The sequence below is a fragment of the Canis aureus genome, chromosome 5, assembly GCF_053574225.1.
Source record: "Canis aureus isolate CA01 chromosome 5, VMU_Caureus_v.1.0, whole genome shotgun sequence".
NCBI classification, from domain to species: Eukaryota; Metazoa; Chordata; class Mammalia; order Carnivora; family Canidae; genus Canis; species Canis aureus.
The window spans coordinates 8,131,447-8,158,885 of NC_135615.1; the positions used below are offsets into that span (position 1 = coordinate 8,131,447).

Here is a 27,439-nt window from a genome sequence, read left to right on the forward strand (position 1 = left end):
ACAGCTTTATTCCCCATAGACACATGGCTATATCTGTAGACATTTTTGGTTGTTGTGATTGGCAGTAGTTGGGGGGGGTGCTATTAGTACTTAGTGGGTAGAGGGCAGAGACATTCCAGAATACCCTGTAATTACAGGATAAATATATTCACCGTGTGGTTGAAGACTTAATCCATGCCAGGCATCATAGTATATGTTATTATCCTATTTAATACTGATGATAATAATGCTGAGAGATGTGAGATAGTATTCCTGTTTTGTAGATGAGGAAACCAAGGCTGAGAAAAATGTGAAATGACTTATACAGGAGCACACCACTAAGGGACAAAGCTGGACTTCCAGATCAAGTTTCTAACCCTGAAGTTCATCTGCACTTAACTCTTCTTTACTTACTTTTCTTCACTAATTTTTATTTAAAAATAATGCTGTCTAGGGTACCTGGGTGACTCAGTCAGTTGAATGTCTGCCTTTGGCTCAGGTCATGATCCCAGGGATCAAGCCTCACATCCCCGCAGAGCAGGGAGCCTGCTTCTTCCTATCTCTCTGCTACGGCTCCCCCTGCTTGTATGCACATACACTCTCTCTCTCTCCTTGTCTCTCGGTCAAATAAATAAATAAAATCTTTAAAAAAAAAATGCTCTTTTTGGGGTGCCTGGGTGATCCAGTTGGTTAAGTCTCCAGCTCTTGGTTCCAACTCTGGTCATGATATCCAGGTTGTGATATTGAGCCCTGCATCAGGCTCCACGCTCAGTGTAGAGTTTGTTTAAGCATTCTCTCTCTCTCTCTCTCTCTAACTCCCTCTCCCTCTCCCTCTGCCCCTCCTTCTGCTCACATGTGTGGGTTCTCTCTCTCTTTCTTAAAAAAAAAAAATAAATCTTTAAAGGAAATAATACTGTCTTTTAAAAAATAGCTTGACTTATGTAAAGTTGAGAATTAGTAGATAAAATAGGGTATATTTAATATGTTATGAAATTATTCTGTGGTATTTCTCTGCCTTGAGAAAATTAAAATAAAGAAGTTTGTTCCATATTTGTGAATGCCCAAGGACAAAGAATTCACATAAAAGTCAGGGATAGCCTAAGTTTAGAAGCCCTGAATATCTTATGGGAGCAATCATCACTTATTATCCAATTCTGAATACCTGGCTAGCAGTGGACTCAGAAAGTTCATTGTGCTTAAGGAGGGACTAGTCTTTTGCTTTCTTGGCCTCCTAGGGCCGAGTTTAGCTCTTGTCATTCTAGTTGGTAGCAGGGTCATGGATTAGCCCATGGAGGCCTAGTTAGCTAAAGTATAGCACTTGTAATACCATTTCCACTCATCCAGTCAACCAATCATAAGAACATATTTTATGTGAAAAAAATTTCTTTATAGATCATTTTTGAGAATGCCACCTATATGGGGACATACTACATTTAGTTATTATTTTAATTCAACTGAATGTTATGATTTTTATCATACAGTTTCATTTTTCTCTTAAAACTTATTTTCAAGCACAGTGAGATTACGAAATCCTTTTATGTAAATTTTGTTTTAATGAAATAGAATCCCAGCCTCCAGTGTAATGGTCTGAGTCAAAGCCTAGAACCACTGGAGAGGAAGTAATTGCCAGAATTTTATTCAAACTCCTAAGAGATTCTGTTTTAATGCCAAAATTCTGTGAAACAGTTGAAAGGTTTTGTTGTAATGTTCTTTCCTTTTGGCAATTTAGTGGAATATCTTTTTGCCACTTAATTTTCTGATTATTCTCCTTACCCAAGTTTTCCATTCTATTACATTTCTTATATACTATATATATGTAATGTTCTGTGTTTTAAAATTATTTTTTCTTGATTAGTTTTCTCTATTATGATACAAATAATGTTTACAAGAAAAAGGCCATTAAAGTAGAAAAATACTTTTTAGTGATAATAGTTGATTGTAGATAATTGCTGTCTTGCTGATGTCCTGTTGTCTCTTAAATCTCTGGAGAAGATATTCATAAATAATCAAAATAAGAGCAATTAAAAGTTTGTAATTACTATTATTTCTTTTCTACTTATTCCATGAGTAAAAAAATTCTTAGTAAAAAAAAAAAATTCTTAGTTTTTATTTTTTTATTTTTTATTTTATTTTATTTTTTATTTATGATAGTCACACACACACAGAGAGAGAGAGAGAGGCAGAGACACAGGCAGAGGGAGAAGCAGGCTCCATGCACCGGGAGCCCGATGTGGGATTCGATCCCGGGTCTCCAGGATCGCGCCCTGGGCCAAAGGCAGGCGCCAAACCGCTGCGCCACCCAGGGATCCCCTATCTTAGTTTAATTCTAGGGAAATTTCCAGTGTTTTACAATGTCTTTATTATTTTGTTAGGTAGGTACTTAAGTAACTGTTGGGTTTCTACTTTGGAGTGAAGATTTATTTAAGCATTAATAGTAGAAAAAAAGTAATTGGGACTATTATAAATTTTCTCACTAGTAAAAAATTGTATTTTATGATTGTTATTGTTTCTGACAGAACAGCTCTGAGACTATGTTTGACTTTTCTAACCAGTGCTCCTTTTGTGGCAAGAAATAGAAACTTCTCCAAACCACCTCAGGACAGATGTATTAATTCTAAAAAAACCTAACAGGACATCTCCAAATTCAGTGTCAAGAGTGACAGGATACCTGGGGAGCCACAGGCACCAGAATGGGGACCTAGAAAGCTACTAAATGCAGAGAATAACAACAAGTCTTGGCTTTGACTTTCCAAAGACCCAAACTCTGATATTTACTGGAGCATCTACACGACTTTCATAGTTAATTTTGATTATACTTGATTTTCTCATGAGCTGACATCTGTGTAAGGTACAGCCCTCACTGTATCTTTGTTTGTCCTTCCTTTCACATCATAATACTTCCAAATTCCTGAGAGCAAAATCTAATTGGGCCACTTCATCATTTTATGCCAGCTGCACAATACCCACTATGCTTTAGAGATCATTCTTCCATTTAATGAAGAGGTAAATTCTGGAAAGCTGAGAAAATTGGGTGTATTTTTTGCCACTGATTTCCATTAATAGGCAGAAAACCTATTCCCTCAGAATAATATAACACTAAAAAATGTGTTCCACTAAAAATGGAACACAAATGGAAAATTTGTGGTAAGAGGGAATTCTTATTATGGGCAAGTCCATGGTCTCTAGTGTGGGGGGTAGGGCAGTAGAAGCTTGTTTTATTATTTCTAAAATGTAGCAATGCTAAGTGAGTTCATGGGTCTCTGCTGACATCTTTAGGCATTAACTAAACCCCTTGGGACCCATTTTTAACTGTATTGATTGTTTAAATTATTTGAGTTTCTCTGGTAGATAGGTAAATATACTAAATAGTTACATATTTTTATTAATTTTTAATAGTGCTCAATAGAACATCCACAGGTGTCTGGCATTGTCTTGAAGATACTTTAGGAAGTAAAAATGATGATAATGATGATGATGATGATGATGATAAAGGAGTTGGAGGAGGAGGAGGAAGAGGATGTGGTTGTTGTAGTGTAGGTATGGTAGTAGTGGTGACAGCTGACTTACAAAATGCCAGGCATTGTTTTAGGATTTTGTGTGAATTAACTCATACCTTCTGGGTTGGATACTATCACCTCCATTTTTTAGATGAGGAAACTGAGGCATGAAGTGTTTAAGTAACTAGCAAGGGACAGTATTAGACTACGTACTCAAGCTATCTAGTTCTAGGGTTTCCTCTCAGTTTCTACCATGGCTTCTTAGAAAATTCTATACTCTCACAATTCATCCTTGAAAATGTATAAGAAAGAGGGTTCTGTTCCCTTGAAATGTAGAGTATGAAAAAATCCTAATTCAACTTTCAGATACAGTTGCAGCTAAGCTAATATTAGCATTTCATACTTGTTTTAAAATTTTCTTCATCTTCGTGATTGAACATATTCTGTTGGCTTAAGTCTGTTCAGCTGAAGGATAAGGCAGCATTGCTTTAATATTTGCAGCTGATTTCTATCTTTGATGTGGTTATATTTTTGGTACCTATTGCATCTTGATGACTGATAGAACTTCTTGTGGTATTTTTCACTAATTTTTATGAAATGATAAGGGCACTCAGGTATTTACTAAGGATAAATGAAACATTTGCCTACAGAAGTATTTGTACAGGAGTATTCATAGTTGCCTTGTTCAATCAATAAATACTGGATTCAACTGAATTCATCAACATATGAATAGATAACCAAATGGTGGTATATCCATGCAGTGGAATACACACAGCATGGTGGATCAATCTCAAAAACATTTCTTATATTGAGGTGAAATTCATTCACCATTTTAAAGTGAACAATTCAGAATTAGTACAGAATTAAAGGACATGTATGAAACATTGTACATCTACCACCTCTATCTAGTTCCGAAACATTTTCATTGCTCCAAAAGGAAGCCCATATCCATTAGGCTGTCATTCACTGTTTTCCCCTCCCCAAAGTCCAGTCTGTTTTCTGTCCCTTTGGATTCACCTATTCTGGATATTTTATATAGCCTTTTTTATATGGCTTCTTCATTTAGTGTAATGCTTCTGAGTTTTGTCCATGTGTGGCCCGTACTGGTAATTCATTCCTGGCTGAATAATATTCCATTGCATTCATTCATTCATTCATTCATGAATGGGATGATGTGGGACTCAATCCCAGGACCTGGGATCATGACCTGAGCCAAAGCCAGACACTCAACCACTGAGCCACCCAGGTGCCCCTCCTTGCATTTGTATATAACAATTTTTTTATCCATTCATCTGTCGGTGGACATTTGCACTGTTTTCACCTTTTGGCTATTGTGATTGATGCTGCTATGAACTTGCGTATGCAAGTATTTGTTTGAGTCCCTGATTTCAAATCTTTGGGGTATATGTCTAGGAGTGGGATTACTGTGTTTTATGGTAATTCTATGTAAAACATTTGGGGAACTGCCAAACTGTTTTTCCACAGCAACCGCATCATTTTTGCATTCCCACCAGCAATGTATGAAGGTCCCAATTTCTCCACATCCTTATCAATGCCTGTTATTTTCCAGTTTTGAATTATAGCCAACCTAGTGAGTGTGAAGTGGGGTCTCATTGTGGTTTTGCTTTGCATTCCCTTAATAACTCGATGTTGAGGATCTTTTCATGTGCTTGTTAGCCACTTGTGTATCTTCTCTAGAGAGATGTCTATTCAAATCCAGTGCTCTGTTTTTTTTTTTTTTAATTAGGTTGTTTATCTTTTTGGTTTTTTTTTTATCTTTTTGTTTTTGAGTTGTAAATGTTCTATGTATAGAGAGTGGTTTGTTATCAGATACATGATTTGCATATATTTTCTCTCATTCTGTAGATTGTTTTTTCACTTTCTTGATAATGTTCTTCGATGCACAAAAGTTCTTAATATTGATAAAATCTAATTTATGTACTTTTTCTTTTGTTGCTCCTGGTTTTTCTGTCAAAAACATTTTGATGAATGAAAGAAACCAAGCACAAAAGAGGACAGACTGTCTGAAGACTGTCTGATTCCATTTGTATGAGAGGAAAGATGAATCTGAACCAATTCGTGCTTGATTGGGAAGGCACATAAGGGAAGTTTCCAGCCTGATGGAAATGTACTATATCTTGGTTGTGGTGTGGTTACATGGGTTACATTTGTCAAAACTTAGGAAGTGAACATTTAAAATGGGTACATTTTATCAGAGGTAAGTTATACCTCATTAAACTTGCTATAAAACAAAGAGGACATAGACAGTTTAGTTAGATTTTCCTCCAGTGTTTAGCTATTTCAACTGATGCAGATGTAGAACGTTCTTATCCATACACTTTTGGGCACATATGTGCTTATTTTTAGTGAGTATATCCATTCAAGAGTGACATTGCCGAGTCATAGGTATGCATATGGTTACATTTAGTAGATACCGCTAAATCGTTTTTCAGTTATTGGACCAATGTATATACTCAGCCACATGGTGTGAGAGTCCCAGTTGTGCCATATCTTCACTAACATTTAATATTTGCAGTTTTTCTATTTTAGTCATTCTAGTGGGTGTACAGTGGTATGGAATATAGGTTAATTTAAATTTCCTGAAAATTATAGGGGTGATTACTTTTTATTTGGTTATTAAGTATCAGTGTTCTTTTTTAAAAAAATAATTTTTTAAGAGTTCTTTAAATATTCTTGATGAGGATTTTATTAGTTATATCTATATCAGGTATCCAGCTGTGACTTGCCTTTCAGTTTCTTTGTAGTAATTTTGATAAAGGCAAGTTCCTAATTTTAATGTAGTCCAATTGTCAGTCTTTCCTTTTACAGCCAATACTTTGAGTCCTAGTTAAGAATTTTTTCTACTATGATCACAAAGATACCCTCCTATGTTATCTACAGGATGCTTTATTGTGTTATCATTCACAATTAAACCTACAGTTTACCTGTAATGATTATTTTACATGTAGTATGAAACCAAGATTAATTTTTTTCCAATATGGATATGCATTTAACCTTACACTATTTTTTTTAAAGATTTTTGAATTTATTCATGAGAGACACAGAGAGAGAGAGAGAGGCAGAGACACAGGCAAAGGGAAAAGCAGGCTCTATGCAGGGAGCCTGACATGGGACTCGATCCTGGACTCCAGGATCATGCCCTGGGCTGAAGGCAGCGCTAAACCGCTGAGCCACCTGGGCTGCCCTAACCCTACACTGTTTAGTGAACACTCTATACTTTTTTTTACTGCTTTGTCATACCACCTTGATCATAAAATATCTGTAGGTCTGTTTCGGGACTTTCTTCTATTCCAGGGGTTGGCCTGTGCCTCACTTTTGTATACCTTCCAAAGTAAGAAAGGTTCTATATTTTTAAAAGATTGTTTTAAAAAAAGAATATGCGGCAGAGACTGCATGTATTCTGCAAAGCCTAAAATATTTACTGTTTGGCTTTTTATACACCCAGCTTGCCAACCTCTGTTCTGTTCCATTGGTCACTTTCTCTGCAGCAAGATTGTGATCTTAATTACTGTAATTACCACGTTCTAAATGTTGCTATTAGGTAGAGTAAGTGTTTCAGTTTTGTTTTTCACAATTGGATTGGCTATTTTTGTCCATTTGCAATATCACAAAGTTTTAGAATCAGTTTTTCAGTTTCTGCACTTAACAAAAAAATCTGTTGGAATTTTAATTGGTTTTATATTAATTACAATATTTGATTATTTGAAAACATTTGAAATAATTGAATCTTCTAATCTGTGAACATGGTGTATTTCTCCCATGAATGAATGTTGAATTTGTCTGCATCTTTTGGCATAAACCTTTTATTTTTTTTTCCTCTAACCTCTTAATATAGTGAATTATATTGATTTATTTTTCCAACTGTTAAACATTGCATGACTGGACTAAATCAAGCTTGTTCATATTATATGATATTTTTCATATATTGCCAGGTTTGGTTTTGTGTTGTATTTAGGATTTTTGCATCTCTCTGCAGGGATTGGCTTTACCTAAAGGTGGGCCTTAGTTTTTCTGACTTTTGGTTTAATAGTTTGGGTTCTCTGGGAAACAGATGCCATGCCAAGACTGGAACAGATGGCAAGACAGCATTAGACATGGCAGAGATTCATTGGGAGAAATGCCTGTGAAGGATAAAGAAGAAGGGAGCGGAAGATGCAGGGGAAGACTTCAGACCACACTGCAGGTCTGACATCTGTGAGAGAAGAGAAGGAAGGGAGGATTTGGTAGGAAAGATGCCAGACTGCAGCCCAACGTCAGGAGGTTTCTGTGAGGCCACTGAGGAGCTCCCCAAAAAACACTGCCCTTGAGCAGAATCTTGCTTTGTGCCCTAATGGGAAAATATGGCCTCTGTGCGACCACGGTGGATCTAAAGGAGTGGCAGCTGGGGCTTCACTCCGCTGTGTTCCCCACAGCAGATTCTCTCTCAAAGGAAATCTGTACAGCACACCTGCATGCTTGATGTGGCTGGGCTTCTCTTTTTCACCCCTACTCACGCAATTCCTTGGGAGACCCAAGCTGAAAGCTTATGGTGTTTTCCAGACCTTCCTTGTCTGGCCTCAAATAGCCATTTGTGTCCTCCTGGCCCTTTGAGATTGATGGAAGTTCTGTACAGCTCATCAGTCTCTCAGCCATTACTTTGGAAGCAGAAAGTACCTCAAGGTTAAAAGCCATGCAAAACATTGAGCTCACGTCTCTGAACTTCCTTCTCTTTGAGATCCTATCCCCCTTTGAGCCCTCTTGCCTTGGAGGCTTTCTGTTACCTATACTTCACATGAATGTTACCTATACTTCATCCAGCTTTTCTGGTTGTTGCTCATAGGTGGAAGAGTTGATTCTGAAACAAGGTAGTTCACCATTGTTAGATTTGGAAATTTTTGTCTGTTTACATTTAATATAATTAATAACATTTATTGTTTAATTTCCTACTTTATTTTGAAGTTTCTGCTTTATCTTGAATTTTTTATATTTTTCTCTCAAGATTAAATAATGTATTGCGGTTCTTTAGTGGTATCATAATATGCAACTTTATCAAAGTCTAGTGCTAATTAATATTTTATTCTCCTCTGAAACAATATACGGACTTTAGGATATGTTAACTCTACTAATCTTCCTCCTACCTGCAGGTTACTTTTATGTTATGTTGCAATTCTCTTGGGGTTTTTTGTTTTTGTTTTTCCTGAAAAGTCTTTGTTTTACTCTCATTTTTGGAAAAGATTTTGCTGGCTACAAAATTCTATGATGATGTTTTCTTCTAACCTATTGAAGTTAATATCCCACTCTCTTTTGGCTTATATTCTTGCTTATTAATTCATATTTTGGTGTATTGGTTTTATGAAGGCAAACTTTATATCTGCTGTTAAGATTTTCTCCATATCTTTCGTGTTTGGCCCTTTTGTAAATGTGTCTTGGTGAGAATTTGTTTTTGTTTTTCTTGTTTATAATTCATTGAGCTTCTTGTGTCTGTTGGTGGTTGTCATCAGTTTTAGAAAATTTTCAGCTAGCATTTTTTCACATATTATCTGTCTTTCAGTGCTCTCTTCAATTCTTCTGGGGTTCAGTTGAACAAATGTTAGATGTTTTTATTCTGTCCCCCATGGCTCCTAAATTCTCTCTTCCTTCCCTTTTTTCCCCAAATCTTTCTCAGAAGCTGCATTTAGATAATTTCTTTCAATATATATCTAATAATTTTCTTTTTAGCTGTTTGGGTTTTAAATTTTGATTGTTAAAAATTCTTCAGGGAAGGCACCAAAGTATACATGATTGATTCTTATAGCTTTCTCTTTATCATTTTTAGGATTTTTTAAAAGTTTTTTCAAAAATAGTAAACAGTTGTTTTATAATCTGTGTCTGGTAATTTTACTATCAGGAGTCTTTGTGGGTCTGTTTCTCTTTTTTGTTTTTGTTTTTCTGCTGGTTCTAGCTCAGGGTGGGTTTTGTTCTTTGATCTTTGGGGGGTTTTTTGCTTTGTATATTGGACTATTTTGCCTTTGTTGTCCATCAAAAACTACTAGGAATTTTTTGAGATCTAGGATGAAAATGTTGTTTTCAAATAGATTGGTGTTTGCTTTTATACAGAACCAGGTTATTATATTTTTAGGCTGCAAATCTATTTGAAGTTTGGTCTATAGCTACTTCTTAGAGATTGGTTTCCTTCCTCCCCCCACCCCCCTTACTTTGCTTAGCACCTAGGTGTAGCCTTCAGGTTGGTGGGAGCATTATTTCTAGTTACCCTTATTATTAATGTGGGACAATCTCTTAATAGATTCATAACTAGATAGGACTTGGGCTTTTCTTCTGCTTGCTGGGTGGAAGGGACTCCTGTTCAGTCTGGACATATATTATTGATATTAATAGTATTTTGGGATGTAATTTTCTAGCAGCTAGGCTTACATATATATGTACTATGGTTCAAATATAAATTATGCATTCCCCTGTACTAGCTCAATTTGCTAGTACATTGATACTTTATTAAAAGACTTGCTGTCAAAAAATAAAATAAAAGACTTGCTGTCCATATATTGTCTTATTGAAATACCTTTATATCCTATCAATATAGATAAAGATAAAATCAGATTACCAAGTTATTTGTAGTTTGCTCTTATGGGCAATGTCTCCTAATCTAAAAATGTATAAGCTTATATACACACAAATACACACATGAATATACACATGCATACATGTGTACACACAGAGAGAGATAAGTGATTCTGTATTTTGCTATTAACAACTTATCTTCAGTATATTTATTTTATTCCACTCCACTTGATAGGTAGGAAAACATGGGAAATTAGGGCTCCTGGATCTTTTTCTGATTAAATAGAACATGGTCAAAACACTGGGGAGCCTCAGAAATAAAGGACAGTGATAGCAAGGATATATATAAATTTTAAAACTATGGTGTGTATTTTTTGAAAAGATTGAAAGAACTTGATGCTGTGGCTTGCAAAAGAGATGCTGAGGGCATGAAAGTGATAGCTATTCTCCAAATGTTGGGAAGCGTATTTTGTACAAGATGGAATAAATAGATTGTTTGATGCTTCACAGTTAGTTTCTCTCTTCTCTTCTGGAAAATCCCTACTCATATTTTGGAGACAGTTAATCTGAGCAATTGTTCCTGCTATGTGATAAACAAGCAGAGACTCTCTGCCTCCTCCTCCTCCACCTGATCCTGGGAGGTGGTGGCAGCAGCACAGATCTGATATGGGAAAATGCAGAAATAAGTGGGGGCAAATATATTTCTTATCAAAAATTAGTATTAGAGTATGCAAACTGAAATTTTCTTCCATACCCAGACTATTCATTGTATTTATGAAAACAGTGTTTTTATGTATTACTTTAAGAACAAAGATCATTAAGGAAGGAAATTGTCCTTTATTGTTTAATTTTCAGGGCCTAGTATGTACCTGGTAGTAGCTCAGATGTTGTTGAGTCAATGCTCTGGATGAACCAACCTTAACTTGGCACTGTTCCGACATGACTCTTTCCCAAGCTGCACAACTCAGCATGTTCATGTCTGTACCACTGCTGTCCAGGAAGAAAATTATTGTCTCCTGCCTTCCTTCCTTTCTTTCACCTCTCTCGCTTTTAACATGAAATGTCAGACATTTTTTAAGTTTAGAGATGTGACATAGCCACTAAGTGTGTAAGCTCAGGCAGCAGTAACAAAAATACTGTAATCCTGAACGTCAGTAGGAATTTGGCAAACCGTTTTGTAAAATACACTGGTCAGGTGGTTAAGTTAGATGAGAGTTTAAAAAATATATATATCTGGCTCAGTCAGTAGAGCATATGACTCTTGATCTTGGGGTCGTGAGTTCAAGACCCATGTTGGGTGTGGAGCTTACTTGAAAGTAAAAATAAATAGGGCAGGGCACCTGGGTGGTTCAGTCCGTTAAATGTCTGCCTTTAGCTCAGGTCATGATCCCAGGGTCCTGGGATGGAGCTCCATGTTGGGCTCCCTGCGTGGTGGGGAGTTTGCTTCTCCTTCTCCCTTTGTCCCTTCCTCCCATTTTGTGCTCTCTCTCACTCCAATAAATAAATGAAACCTTTGGGGAAAAAAATAGAAGATAGGTTGATATCTGCTGGGTAAGGCAAAAATAAACTTTTAAAAAATTCTTTTGGGGGCAGCCCAAAAAAAGAATTCTTTTGGGGTGGCTCAGCAGTTTAGCGCCGCCTTCAGCCCAGGGCCTGATCCTGGAGACCCGGGATCAAGTCCCTCCTCAGGATCCCTGCATAGAGCCTGCTCCTCCCTCTGCCTGTGTCTCTGCCTCTCTCTCTCTGTGTGTCTCATGAATAAATAAATAAAATCTTTAAAAAATAATAATAATTCTTTTGAAAAAAAAAATATATATCTAACTTCACTTTAAAAGTTCCAGGAAACCATTTTTACAGTAATCTAAAATGAAAGGAATTTGATTGGATTAAGTAGGTACTGTCAGAAATCCAATTTTTTGGAGTTGGTTTTAAGACTTTGAAAGGCATGAAGTTACTTTGGTAGTCAAGACAATCAATGCAATTTTTAAAGTTTCTGGAAGTATTCTAAAAGCATTCTAAAAATAAATATGAAATCTAGAGTCTCAGCTAATTAGAAATAGGGCTATTCAGATGAAAAAGTCAAGGAAAGTACACAGTTGGAGTAGTAGTAATGTTCTAGGCTTTTCTCTGAAAAAACTTCTCTATAGAAAATGTTGCAGAGGTGACCCTGTAATTAGGTGATTTTGAGCTGTCTTTTCCCAGCTGCTGTATGACTTAAGACTTTGATCACAGACACCATCTGGCCGGATAGTCCCCTTTTTTTTCCTGATTGCTCTTCAGCTAGTCTACATTCAAAGTATGTGGTTCATAGAGGCAGCTAATAAGTTAATTGGGATAGTTATGTCCCTGTTTTCAAAGTTAAACATAATTTTCCAGAACAGAAATATTTGTATATGAATGCTACATATATTAAATCTAGAAATCTATTTCCTGTTGTTTATTCATTCACTTAGCAAACATTTGTTGAGTCACTACTACAAGTAAGCCACTAATCTCATTGCTGGAAAGGGAGAAGTATGGCTTCTAACCTGGCTTTCTTCGGGTAGTTGTTCACATGTGACCTGTTAGAGAGGACTTGTCTGACCATATCATGAAAATAGTATTACAGCCCTGCCTTTCACCCTTCCTCCCCTTCTCGGCTCTGTTTATTATACTCCCTAACACTTATCACCGTATCTCATGCTATTTATTTCTTGTCAAACATTTTCTGCCTCAATTGGAATGTAGAACAGGAACTTTATTTTGTTATTTTGGCTTAAAACTCAAAACCGTTCCTGGCATGTATATATATATGTAAAGAACATATATGTAAAATAAAGGCTCTGGCTTCAAGAATCCCCTACTCTGATGGAGGATGAAAGTGTAGAATAATTACATACATGCAACAGTAGAGGTGTGTACAGTTGTGGCAGGACCACTGCACAGGGAGTCATCATTTAAGCAGCAGGGAAGGGTCTCAGGTGGGATGTCCTTTGCACTATTTTTTTTTAAAGATTTATTTATTTATTTATTTATTTATTTATTTATTTATTTATGAGAAACACACACAGAAAGAGAGAGAGAGAGGCAGAGACACAGGCAGAGGGAGAAGCAGGCTCCACGCAAGGAGCCTGATGTGGGACTCGATCCCCGGTCTCCAGGATCACACGCTGGGCTGCAGGTGGCGCTAAACTCCTGCACCACTGGGGCTGCCCTCCTTTGCAGTATTGACAGGTGAATAGGATATCATCAGGAGGAAGGAAGACCAGTGTTCTAGAATAGATTTCAGAGATATCTGGAAGTTATATCTGCCCAGATTTGGTGGTGGGACTTGAGTGTGAATTTTATGTCACCAAGTAAGGATGATTTCTGGAGGAATATGCTTAGCTTCTCTGGCATGAATGAGTGGATAGATGGAGGGACCATTAGCTGCAGGATTCTGGAGGGGGAACATATCTGCCTCCTTCCTCTGAGGAAATGGGTTTAGTTTGGGATAAGTTGCATTTCTGATGCCTGTAAAATGTTCAGTACCTGGTTAAAAATTTGGCTGTGGATCCCATAGGGAAAGGTGGGGTTGAAAATAGATTTGGAAGTCATTGTTATATATGCGCTGATTAAGTCCTAGGTGCAAATGAAACCATGCCCAGAGAGCATGAAAACAGAGGATAAAGATAGGGCCCTATGGAAGGTAAACATCTAAGAATCAGAAAGGAAGTCTGAGAATAAGTTGTGGAAGGTGAAGACAACCAGGAAGAGTTGCTGACCTGCTAAGTAAGAGGTGGTCATTTTAAGGGGAGAGGAGATAACTATCCTTTGCATAGAGATTTGGATGAAGACTAAAAAGGATACTGTTGGACCTAGTTTGACAAGCAGCACACTGGTAAAGTTACTGAGAATAGTTTCAGTAGAGTGAGCGGAGGGGATACAGAAACCAAGTATCGTGGGTTGGAACATAAATTAGAGCAGGGAAACTTAATGAGGATGGGAATGGGGTGGGTGGGAAGTTTTGCTTGTATCTCCAAGGGGATACTTGTCAGTGTTGGAGAAACCCTGAATTAGAAGTAAAGAAATAAGGATACGATATGGACTATTCTTCAAAAGTATGAAAAGGAAGGGAAGGAAAATAAGAGATGGTAGCTATGTGGAAGGACAGGGAGAAGTTTTGCTGTTCTTTTAAGTACAGGAAGCTACTGTATGTCTCTGAGAATATGTATGTCTGTCCAGTGAAGGGAAGAACAGAGATTGACTGAAGTTTTACACATGAGAGGAGACCGTGAGGGAAACAGTCTTGAGGGAAGCAGGTGACTAAATCCTTACTTAAGGTAAAACAAAAGGAAGTAAGGATGGGCAAAGATTAAAAAAAAAAAAATCAGGATACAACAGTTGAAGTGTACTGTGCCATAAAAGAAAAGGTTATCCAGATAGTGTGAGGGAATCAGGATGGACCAGCAAGTTCAAGAAGCTCATTAAGTTTGGAACAGCAACCGTGAAGGAATGGGAATTAAAACATAAGCAAGAGACTTGAGTGAGCCGTATCGAGAACTTAGCTGAACTCAGAAACTATAAATCAGTGGGTTATGGGATTTGCAGTTTTGTTCAACTGAAATAGTAGGCCAAGCAGAGGAACAGAGTGGGTGCACGGATGGAATTCTCCATAGTTGGAGATTGGCAAGCTGAATGCTTTGGAAGGTCAGGGGGCAGGGAAGGAAGTTGAAGTTGTTGGTGAATCTTGTTGCAGTATTGGTCCGTGGGTAATCTTAGTAAGTAAGAAAGAAAGTGATTTCTGGAGGGAGCCTGACAAATCTTGAAGAATAGGGAGGGCTAAAGGAAATGGAAGGTCTTTTTTTTTTTTTTTTTTTTTTAATTCATGAGAGACACACACACACACACACAGAGGCAGGGACACAGGCAGAGGGAGAAGCAGGCTCCACACAGGAAGCCCGATGTGGGACTTGATCCGGGAACTCTGAGATCACACCCTGAGCTGAAGGCAGCTGCTCAACTGTTGAGCCACCCAGGTGCCCCGGAAGATCTTGATAAAAGCAAGAACCAAGTGGAATTCGTTAAGGGGTCCAGCGATGGTAAGGTCTGAGATGGAAAGATAGTTGCTGGTGGTTAGAACACTGGAACAAATTTTCCTGGGTTTGGGAGAAATTAAAATCCAGCACAACAGGAATGGCAGGGCTGTGAATCCACATGTGAGACATACTTGGTGAAATTCCTGAAACTTGAGAGAGAGAGAGAGAGAGAGAGAAATGATGCTGCATAAACTTCAAATACTGGAGAGGGCAGATCCCAGGACTGTTTTGCTCATTGCAGGATAATCGGCACCTGGCACATTTACAAGCTCTGTAAATATTTGTTGAATGAATAACACTCTTCCAGAGTCTGTCTTGCCTAAGTCATTAATCATGCCAGAAAATTTTGACTCGTGTCTGACACCTAGCGGTACTTTACTCAAACTACTATTAAGTGGCCACTATTAAGTAGCCCCATCTACTGTTTGAGGGAGATTCTACAGGTCAGTTGCAATGCAACTTTGTTCCTTAAACAAATCCTTACTTGGTTTTGGGCGGTTCTACTATTGACATTTGCCAGAGCTGTAATTTGGTAAGTCAGCAGTAAATATTCATTGATCGTCTACTGTGTGCCAGGCACTGTTCCATGTGCTGGAGTTTTTCATGTATTGTATGTTCTCCTGTGTGTGTGTGATCTCACTGATTTGAATACGTAGGCAGAGCATTCCATTGGGAATGGTTAACTTGATGGGAAACTTAATCTAGGGTTCTGTTGTGATTTCATATGTGAAACCTCTCTAAATTTGTTTCATAGCTTTTGGTGCTGTCTTTTCTATGTTGTGACATACTGCTTTTCGTTGATGCTAAGTAGGCATTTAGGAGGATGAAAGTAGAAGGCAAGATTGTGTTTGTTGTCAGTTTATACTTATCTACACTGTGGAGAATACCACATACTATGGAGAAATCTGGGATTGTTTTATCTTTCCTTAAGAAAAAGTAAAGTTCCTATTTGCTGGTGATGCATACTGCAGTATTTAAAGTATTTATGAATGTCCCTGGATGCTCTCTCTCTCCCTTTAAAATAAGTAAGTAAAAAATAAATTAATTAAATTAAAAAATAAAGTAAATAAGTAAATCTTAAAAACAAAAGGGGGTAGGGGACGTGCCTGGGTGGCACAGTCCCTTAAGCATCAGGCTCTTGGTTTCAGCTCAGGTCTGATCTCAGGGTGGTAAGATCAAGTCCCAAATCGGGTTCTACACCTAGCATGAAGTCTGCTTGAGTTTCTCTTTCCCTCTTCCTTCTCCCCCTCCCAGCCTGCATGCTCTCTCTCTGTCTCAAGTAAATAAAGAAATCTTAAAGTATTGATGAATGAATTGACATGATATCTGAGATTTATTTTAAAACACTTCAGGAAGAAAAAGTGAGTAGGAGTAAAATAAGATTGACAAAGTTTTTTTAGTTATTTAAGTTATGTTCATGGGTTTTTATTCTGTTTTGTCTACTTTTGTATATGTTGGACATTTTCCACAATAAAAAGTAAGCAAAAATAATTAGCTGGGTGTGGGTTGAAAGTTTATCATGATTAAGTTATATAATGATATCATGACGTTCTTTTTAATACTTAACAGATTTTTAAAAATTTTATTTTGCTCCATCTGATATTACTTGAAGATCAGATTGAGTAGAGGATATGAGTTTGCTTATAGATAGAATTTGACTGAGACCCAACAGGCAACATCCTACAATGTCCAGAGGCTATTGGAATTTTGAGTTTGAAGCTCATAATTGTTGGAGCTGTAGATTAGAGGCTTGGGAGATATAATTTTAAAGTATTAGCCATCCCTCTGGAAATGAGAACATCTTTAGTAGAAATCTGGGAATACCTAGATTTAATAAACTAGCATATATTTATATTTTTTAATTAGTGCTTCTGCCATAACCAAAGGAAACGGAGTACCCAGTAATCTGCCATACCAGTCTTTTAAAGTTGGATGCTGCTTCATAATGATATTTATGGATTTTTTGGTTGTTAGTGTGTCTCTGTTAGGCTCTTAGGATAATTATGTATGCCATCAGCAAGCCAAACCTTCAAAATAAAGATTAGCAGTCTGTTTCCAACAATTAAGAAATACTTACAAAATATTTCAGGCAAACAGAAAATATAGGGGGAAAACGTAACTTCCAAATGCTTGCCACCTATCTTTGTCAGGTTAGCATTTTAGCGTCCTTCCTCCCAGTCCTGACCCCATCCCACCTCACCCCAATGGTTATAAGTATGATTGAGGCCATAACTCTTCACCTATTCTCTTTCCCCAGAGGTAATCCTAGCCTGGGTTTGATATTTATTTCTCGTTTGTTTTCTGCCTTAAAAGATTCATAATTCCTAACTTTTGCACAATAAATTCTTCTTCATGCCCTATTTCCCCCCCCTGTGGCAATCTATTACCCATCAAAAAGAAGTTGAGGTCATTTTTCATTATTTAGACTTAACTTTGATATCTATTTCAATCTACATTGTGGTTTCACTTATTTTTTGGTCTGAAAACTAAATATCAATTTCCATAAACCATTTAATTGATTTTCTTTGAATAATTAATGCTTGGAGCTTTAATGCTCTATTATGTGATGTATCTCTTTAGTTTTCCACATTTGTGGAGAGTATCCTTCTTCCATGGCTTATATAACTTTCATATGAAGCCCAGTTTAATTTCAGTGGCTTTCTCTTGTGTAGATTTTTTTTTACAACAAAGAAATCAATTAAAAGAATACTTTAAAATATTAACTGTCATTATAAAAGAGAAGATTAGTTCCATTTAAAAAAAATTGTTCAGTAGCATCTTCAGAAACTCAGAAGGAAGAAGCCAAAAAGGTTAATAATCTCAGTGACAGCCATTATTTTTTTTTCTTGCTTTGTTTTTGTTTAAAACATGGGAGGGTATTTCTTTGTATAAGGTATGTATTTGTTCACTCTGTTAATAAATATTTTCCTATTGCCCCCAGAACTATAGCATTCCCTGACTTATACCTATCTACTTTTCTGTGGATATTCTTTACAGGGTCCTCTTTATAAGTGGCATACTTCAAAACTGTCACTTTTTTTTTTTTAAAGATTTCATTTATTTAAGAAATAGCACAAGTTGGGGGGAAGAGCAAAGGGAGAGGGAGAAGCAGACTCCCTGCTGAGCAGGGAGCCCAATGCAGGGCTCAATCCCAGGAAAAAGGCGACACTTAACCAACTGAGCCACTCAGGCGCTGCAAAATTGTCACTTCTTAAAATAATCCATTTGCTTGAGTCTGTTTGCTTTTATTCTAAGTTTAGATTTTGAAATAATTTAAATGTTGGCAATGTTTTGGGCTTTAGCATTCTCTAAAGGAGAGGGTCGTTTACAGATTTAAATAATCTTTTTTAAAAACTGACAAAGCCCACAGGCCTAGGGATGTAGTTCTCTGGTTTCAATACCAGTTTCTTTGAAAATAAGTATTGTGTAGTTCATGTCAGAGTTACTGGAAATTTTTTAGTACAGTCTCATATTTTTGTCTACCTTCTTTTTTTTAAGAGTTCTTTAGTCTTTGGTTTGTATTCCTCAATTTCTTCATAATATAGCAGTTGGATTTATAGAGATACTCCTTCAACCAGTATTTAATTAAGCACTTGCAGAGTGACAAGCACCCCAGCCTCAATTATCCCTGATCTGTATGTAAACCTTCCAAAGGTTTATTATCAGACTAGCACAGTAATAACATTTATTAAATACCTACTTGAATTAGACATTATATAAGCATTTTAATGGATTATCTCTTTTAATCCTCACAACAACATTGCCAGGTGGGAATATATTACCATCATCCTCATTGTTCAGAGGAGTTCACTGTAACACAAGTAAAACATTTGTCTAAAATCATTTGGAGGTAAGGTTGCCAGATAAAATACAGGATACCCAATTAAATTGAACTAATTTTTGCAACATTTGATAACCTTCCTTGAAGATAAATGGCAGAGCTAGGATTTTAAACTATGTAATCTGTTTAAAAGGCTCAAGCTGTTAACAACTGCATTATCCTGCCTGTGGAGAATAGAAGTCACAGCTACCTGGATATTCATCCAGTATTTAGATGGCAAGTACTACCTGCACATAGTTTGTTCATTCATCCCTTTCTTCCTTCGTCTCTTCTTCGTTCCTTCCTCGTTATTTTTCTCCCAAGTGATTATATTTACTATAATGTGAAAGTATGTGGGGTTTTTTTTTCTGATTTCAAAATAGTATTCAACTTTAAGTAAAGTCACATATGGGATCTCTGTCTACTTGTTAAGTCTTTGCTAATTATATGTTAAATAGCATAAGATGGAATGTTTTCTGTACCTGGCCATTTTAGCTGCTGTCATTTAGCCATTTAGATTATTCAGATTGTCGTCGTTTTACTTCTTTTCTCAAATACAGAAAGATTTATGTATGTGTGCTAAAAAGACACATTTTCCTTTTCTCTGACAAGGTCAAGGAAATAACACTTGAATAAAAACAGTTCTTTGAAGCACTTCCTATGAGTTCTCAAAAAATGAGAAATTATAAAACATGGATATAGAATTAAAAGAGGCTTTTTACTAGGAATTGCCGGCGAAGCTATCTGGCCCTACCGGATGATAATACAGGAAAGTAAAGAATTGTTTTTCTTCGTGAATTACCACAGTTCAGGATCAGACTTTTAAATGTGCATATTCAGAAATCATTGACTTAAAAAATTAAAGACGAGATGGAATAACACATTTTAAACTTGAAATTTTTGATTCCATTTCCAGTAGAATATATTAAAAAGAAGATACTTTTTAAAATTATCCTTTCTTTAAAATTTTTTAAAAATTTTAATTGAAATATAGCTGACAGAATAGTAAATTAGTTTCAGGTGCACAACACAGTGATTTGACATCTATATACATTATGAAGTGCTTGCTGTGATACATGTCGTCACCACCTATCACACACAAAGTTACCACAATATTATTGATCATATTCTCTATGCTGTGTTTTTCATCCCCATGACTTACTTATTTTATAGCTGGAAGTTTCTACCTCTTAGTCCTCTTCACCTATTTCACCCACCCTCAGCCTCTCTCCCCTCTGTCAACCATGTTTGTTCTCTGAATTTATGAGTGTTTCTTTGTTTTGTTATTTAGATTCCACATATAAATGAAACCATGTGGTATTTGTCTTTCTCTGTTTTATAAAGAGAGGACACTTTTAAAAAATATTTTTATTTAAATTCAATTTAGTTCACATATAGTGTATTATTAGTTTCAGAGGTAGAATTTAGTGATTCATTAGTTGCATATAATACCCAGTGCTCATTACATCATGTGCCCTCCTTAATGCCCATCAGTTAGCCCCTACCCCTCTACCTCCCCTCTAGCAACTCTCAGTTTGTTTCCTATAGTTAAAGAATCTCTTATGATTGTCTCCCTCTCGTGTTCATCTTATTTTTCCTTCCCTTCCCCTGTGTTCATCTGTTTTTATTTCTTAAATTCTACATATGAGTGAAATCATATGGTATTTGTCTTTCTCTGATTGACTGATTTCGCTCAGCATAATACCCTCTAGTTCCATCCATGTCATTGCAAATGGCAAGATTTCATCCTTTTTGATGGCTGAATAATATTCCTGTGTGTGTGTGTGTGTGTGTGTGTGTGTGTGTGTGTACACACACAATCTTTTGGTGGACATCTGAACTCTTTCTATATTTTAGCTATTGTGGACATTGCTGCTATAAACATTGGGATGTATGTGCCCCTCTGAATCACTATGTTTGTATCCTTTGGGTAATACTTCTCTTAAAGACACACCTTAAAATTAATAAGCCAAGTATTTAACTTAGGATCAGAAAATATGGAAATTAAAATGAAGTATATTTTTTAGTGAAACCTGCCTGTAATTAAGGGTTATCAGTTTTCTGTTGTTTAGAAGGAATTGGATAATATCTAAGTAGTAATAGTAAGTCAGATTTTAGACAAAGTTCAGAAAGAAAAGTGACAGCAAGAATCAAAAGTAGTTCTCAGCAGATGTGATGGTTTTTGCTGTCAGATTGTCCCCATTTTAATCTGTTCCACCTTCAAATGTTTTCACGCATAGTGTGTTGAAAGATTTGTCAATGACAGTGTCTCTGATTTTATCATGTCAGTCTCTGAAGAATTAATATTTCTTTTATAGAAATTAAATCAAAATTATTTTGGACAACTTCTATTATGTATAAGTGAAATTTTCTATCAGAATTTTCAGAATTTACTACATTGCCGCCCAGCCAACTCTCAGTGTTTTTATAGAGTTCATTAAAGTCATTTACATTTTGTATTTTTAAATAAAAGTATGGTATAATCACCTTTTGGACGTAATAGACTAGAAGACATTAATGAGGAAAATCTTTCTTCTTTTATTATATAAGTCCATGAAAGCAATGATTTGATTCAACAAAACTTACTAAACCTTCAAATCTCTAGCTAAGAAGAAACAGATGATTTTCTTTAAATGCCAGTTCTTATAAATGTTGAGTTGGCTACAGAGAGACCTAGCCAAAAATAATTGAATTTTAAGTGACTGATACTGAAAAGAAACTTTTTTTTTCTATTCAAAGTAATTATAAGTGACTGTCTGCCTGTATTCAGTAAAGTTTGGCAAATGAATAAATAGTTTAATTATTTTTGAAATAACTGAGAACACTGTGTTTGGATTCGGACCTGAGTTCAAATCCCTACTCTGCCTCTTTTTAAGTTACTTAGTCTGTTTCCTCTTACTTGCGTATATCTTGTAGGCTTATTATGAGAATTAAACTAAATAATAAATTTATTCACTCATTGAATATTTTTTGAATGCCACTTCTGTGCTAGGCATCATTCTAGGTACTCTGGATATCAGAGAACATGACAAAAATCCCTGTTCTTCATTTTAGTGGGAGAGACAAACAACCAAAATGCAAGCAAATAAAAACATATTTTTAAGTAGTGAGTGATAAATTCTATGAAGAAAAATAAAGCTTGGCACATCCAGGAAGTCGCTCCTGCTTTTTATCATAATTTTCAAAGTACAGCAGAAACCTTGTCTGTCTTGGTTTACCAATTAACATATTGCTCTGTCTGCTTTATCTGCCTGTCCACATGTCTAGGGATGGTCTCTTGGTTTATTTTTTCCCTCAAACCATTTGAAAATTAAGTTGCAGATATAATTATAATTATAGAAATATGATAATACAATACAGTGATACAATCATAACAATTAGTCCCTGACTCCTTTAACAAACATCTCTTAAGAATTAGATATTCTTCATGGTAGGGATTTAACTGACATTAGTTCTTTTTTTCCTCCAAAGCCTCACAGAGAAAGTAGTCATGGCTATCATAGCTAATCTGAAATGACAAAAGGATTTATAATATTTTCATGTTATCTGAATATAGAAGGCCATATAAAGTTTCTTTGGGAAGATATCTGATACATATTTATAGGCTTCTAAATTGTATAATAGATACTTTGCAAGTGTGTTTTTATTACCTTTCAAGTTTTTCATTCTTACAGACATAAAATATGGTACTAGTTTTCATTTGAGCACTGTGTAGAGTGCAAATGTACATTTGCTGAGGAATTATAACTGGAGTAACCAGTTATGTGCCATGCTGAATACTTTCACATGTTATCTCATTTATTAGTCTTCATGGAAACTCTTCAAGAATGTAAAAATATAGAATAATTATCTCTTAATATCATAGAAGAAAAAGTAATAGTTAAGTAAAAATGTTTACTTACTTGCAACTGGACTATGAAGTGGCAAAGCAAGGATTTGGATCCATATCTACTGGCTTCTGAAAACAAGTAATTTGGGGTGCCTGGGTGGCTCAGTCAGTTAAGTATCTGACTCGATCTCAGCTCACATCTTGATCTCAGGGTCATGAGTTTAAGCCCTGTGTTGGGCTCCATGCACCATGGAGCCAACTTAAAAAACAAAACAAAAACACTACTTAAAACAAAGAAAACTTAAAAACAAGCAATTTTTACTCTACCCTGTTGCATATAAGTGATTGAATTAGTCATCCACTACTTTAGAAGACTTCTTTCAGAGTAAATAGCTAAGTGTGTAAAGGGAGCTATTGATATATATTTCTTTTTTAAGACTTTTTTTTAAGAGGCACCTGGGTGGCTCAGTTGGTTATGCATCTGCCTTCAGCCTGGGTCAGGTTAAGCCTTTGGCTTGGGTCATGACCCCAGGATCTTGGGATTGAGCCCCACATTGGGCTCCCTGCTGCTTCTCCCACTCCCTCTCCCTTTGCACCTCCTCCTGCTTGTGCGCTATCTCAAATAAATAAAATCTTTTTTTTAAATGTGTATTTTTAAAAAAAGGAAAAAAAGAAACTTTTGAGCCACATTTGTGATACACCATGATGAAAATTTAGTTTTATATGGCAAGAATTGTAAACTCTTAATATTTAACATTCATTTTCTGCCCAGTATTGCAATTTAACGAGTATTATATCACTCCCTGCATATATCTGCCTTATTTGCTCAGTCATGTTCTTTAAGAGTGAGGGCTGTGTCTCCTACTTCAGTGGTTCCCAAACATGATTGCATATCACAGTCACCTCAGTTTCTGATTTAGCAGAGCTTGGATGGAGTCCCTGAATTTGCATGACTAACACATTCCCTGGTTATGTCAATGCCCTGGTTATGTGGTCTGGGGACCACACTTTGAGAACCACTATCTACCTCTTTGCCCTTCCTCCCACCACAGTCCTTGTCTTAGTGCTTATCACTTAGCTTACATGCCCTCTCATTTGGGAATCTTTCCTTGACTTCTGTTTTATTGAAACTGTTAGTTGTTCTTAAATGTTAGTGTGTATAAGAATCATCCGGGAGACTTGTTGACAAAGCAGACTTCTGATTAGACCCCAAAACATTGATTTTTAGTAAGCACATTCAGTGTTAATGCAGATGATCCATGGATAGCAATTTGTGAAATATTGGCTTACAGAGTTGATCATGCACTCGTCATTGCCATAACTGTATATTGTATTTGCCTATGATTGTTTTTTATACCATAGTGCCATTTTTGGTTTGTACATCTCTCTCCGACTGTAGTCCCTGAAGGGAAAGGACTGTATCTTCCATCATTGTTATAACTTAGGACTTAGCCCAGTGGAGTGTTAAAAAGCAGTAAAGTACTCCCTGTGTAATCTAGCTATGTGACCTTGGAGGATTTAATCTCTCTTGTCCTCAGTTTCCCCTTTTATGCAATAGTAGTAGTAACATGTGATATGGAAATTAACTCTCAGTGTAGTAATTTACATACAGAATGTACCCACTAAATAGATACCATTACTCTTGCCGTGATGGTGGTTGTGTTACAGAAGAAACAAAATAAATGTTTGAGTTAATGAAAACTCCTAAATTGTGATTTTAGCATCCAAATTCAGGATATGTATTTAACACTTCATTAAAAATCTTTGCTTAATTGTCTAAAATATCATTTTCTAGTTCAGTATTTTATTTATTTATTTATTTATTTATTTATTTATTTATTTATTTATTTTTTCTATTTCAGTATTTTAATAAAATACTGTGAAGTAAGATTGTGCCTTGGACTTTTTCTCTCCCATAGGAAAACAAAGAAACCGCTTGGAACCAATGGATACCATATTTGTTAAACAGGTTAAAGAAGGAGGACCTGCTTTTGAAGCTGGATTATGTACAGGTACTGATATTCCTCTTTAAACAATACCTCCAGATTTCTTTTTTCCTTTATTTCTTCTTTCTTCCATATTTCATTTTCCATATTTTTCATTATCTCCTTCTGTATGTTCTTTCCTGTATCTTCACGTCAGTTATTACTGTTTTTGGAACCTAGTTATCTGTATGTTTCTTGATACCTAAATAGATGGGTTTGGACACAAATAACTTAATATAAATTATTAATTAGGAGCACTTTTGGTTACCACTTAGATAACAGGCTCTTGGAGGCTTTCTTAAAAGTGCCTACATTTAATTTTGATAAGGATTACAAAATAGTAAAATGGTACAGATATGTATTGACAAAATTGAAATAATCTTGGATCTCTATGTTCTAGAAGTACCTTATCTGCCAGAGATGAGTTGATTAATTATTGCACTACGAAGAGTAATTTAAGTCTCCAAGGCAAGGAAGTGACAGGGTAAACAGAGGAATAACTAGTAGTTTTGCAACTCAGAAAACAAATAATGGGCATAAATAGTGTAGCCAGGGTCACCTGGTGACTATAGCTTTTGGAATTTCTAAATTCATCCCTGACTAGAGCTTCTAAGACCTAAGCTATATTTCATCAGAAGCTGTATACATTAAAATTTAGATTCATGTTTGTGAAAGATGCTTTAAAAAATAGGAGGAATATATCAAAAATAAGTACATTACTCAAGAAATATTTCAAAAGTAGTCAGAAATGATCTTTTATGGAATTCCTCATGTATTTTTTTTTTTTTTTTTACTTCTCTTTGAAGGTGATCGAATTATAAAAGTCAATGGAGAAAGTGTTATTGGAAAGACCTACTCCCAAGTAATTGCTTTAATTCAAAACAGGTAAGATTCTCGAAATATGATTAATTTTGTCCAAAGATGGATGTTTATAAATAAGTGAAGCAAGTAGATTCAATATAGTATTGTCTATATTCTATAATGGGATGGGGAGATGTGGGACTTTCCCTTGGAGTGGATAATACATGTGAGAACTGCCAAGGATGAATACCTGATGGTAGTTTACTTGGTGCTTTGCTTCGGCAAATATATCAGATTTGTGATTAAAGTCCTTAAGAATCTAAAAGGAACATATTTTAGATTTACTCTAAGTTTCTCACTTTTATTTGAAATGACGATTAAATTTATAATTTGTAATAAAAATATAAATGCATATTAAAATTTACTTTAAAACCGCTTACTCCAATATCTTTAAATACTCTTGGCTCAAATTTATTCATTTGTTTTAGCAAAGACAGCAAGAAATTCTCTTTGAATCTGTCTGTCTACCTGCGTTCTACAGGATAAAAGAATTTTGAGTTCTAAAGGCAAATAAATATGTACAGAATAACCTGAGACCTCAAAGATAACTTAGTCCTGCTATTTTTCTGTCTACCACACACCTAGAAAAGTTTTCTAAATTATAAATAAAGAATTTGAAAGCCAAAGTGGTTAGCATATTGAATTCCTGTCAAGAGTAGGCCCTGATTGGGGTCCCATTGTCCAGATCATCCCTTTGTAATTAAAGTGAAGTTCATTATTTTCTGAAGACTTTTATCAAGCTCCTCTAACTATGTCTAAAGCAGTTCATGCTGTAATCTAAGTTAGTTACATGAATGCTCAAAAGCATTGTCATTTTTACGATTAGGTGATGTGATTGTGATTTATTGCTCTCTGAATATTTTTCTTACTGTTTTAATATTTAATTAAATTTAGGGAAAGCAAATCTTAAATCTTGCCTCTAATATTGGATTCTAGGTGTTTCTGACAGTGATCCCTATTTGATCTTAAGTATTGGAGAGAACAGGGGATTGTGAAGAATTTAAAGCCACTCCGAGGCAGTGGGGAGATCACCCCTATTTTTATTCTCTTAAATTAGTTCATCATAGATACAACATATTGGTGTTGGATTTTTTTAGTATATTTGTTAACATCTTTTCTTGAAAAATACTTTTTCCAAGTAACCATAACTTAATCTTTGTTTTCCTCAAAATCCTCATTAATTTTTTTGTTACTGGTGCAGTTTATCTCTTGGAGTTAATAACACTTTGGAATGACAGTCTTGATTTTTCAGCCAATAAAGCAATTTGAAAAATAGAGAAATACTGTTTTTTCATGATCTTATTTTATTTTAAAAAAATTGTGTTCCTTTTGTCTGCAGTTGGTAGCAAATGGATAATGCAGCACAAAGCCATTGAGATTCTGCAGTGTATTAATGTAAAAATGTATCCTTGCAGAAGAATTTATCTAAACATCAGTATGTATTTTCTACCAACTCTAAATATTGAAATACAAGTACCTACATATTTGATTAAGAAAATTTATTTGAACCTGTGGTTCTTATGGTTTACTATTCTGAGCATTTATGAACCTGATAATAAGGGTTCAAATCTAACAAAAAGTGACACCAGTAAACTATTAGGTTTTGTTTTCTTTTTTGTTGTTGTTGTTGTCTGATTGTTTCTTAATCTCTTGATTGTATTGGGGGAAGAAAAAAATCTGATATTGTTAGGTTAGATACTGAATTACTTGACGGGAGCATCCCAGTATCGTTGCTTTTTCTAAATGTAATTCTAGATCACAAGACTGAGTATAATTTACCCCTTGGTGCTTTTTTAAACCTAGAGAAACTTCTCTATCTTTTAACAGGACATTTATAGTACCAAAATAAAGTGAGA

General features: G+C 35.6%; 1 protein-coding gene and 1 long non-coding RNA gene across 12 annotated transcripts in view; one reads left to right on the top strand and one right to left on the bottom strand.

Annotated features, from left to right (window-relative positions):
* ARHGAP21 (Rho GTPase activating protein 21) overlaps positions 1 to 27,439 on the top strand; it is a 136,274-nt gene that overhangs the window by 60,542 nt on the left and 48,293 nt on the right. For 7 of the 9 annotated variants that reach the window (XM_077896773.1, XM_077896778.1, XM_077896772.1 and 4 more), the window contains 2 exons: positions 24,657 to 24,749; positions 25,529 to 25,607. In XM_077896773.1, coding sequence (XP_077752899.1) covers positions 24,657 to 24,749; positions 25,529 to 25,607 — 172 coding nt within the window. Of the gene's footprint in view, positions 1 to 24,656; positions 24,750 to 25,528; positions 25,608 to 26,922; positions 27,019 to 27,439 lie in introns of those variants that run through there. The other 2 variants (XM_077896779.1, XM_077896780.1) reach the window with 2 other exon arrangements.
* Positions 1 to 27,439, bottom strand: part of LOC144313662 (uncharacterized) — an 82,648-nt gene that overhangs the window by 22,146 nt on the left and 33,063 nt on the right. For 2 of the 3 annotated variants that reach the window (XR_013379289.1, XR_013379287.1), the window contains exons 4-5: positions 24,777 to 24,924; positions 22,811 to 22,996 (exon numbers count right to left, since the gene is read on the bottom strand). This is a non-coding gene — a long non-coding RNA (uncharacterized LOC144313662). Of the gene's footprint in view, positions 1 to 19,923; positions 22,417 to 22,810; positions 22,997 to 24,776; positions 24,925 to 27,439 lie in introns of those variants that run through there. The other variant, XR_013379288.1, reaches the window with a different exon arrangement.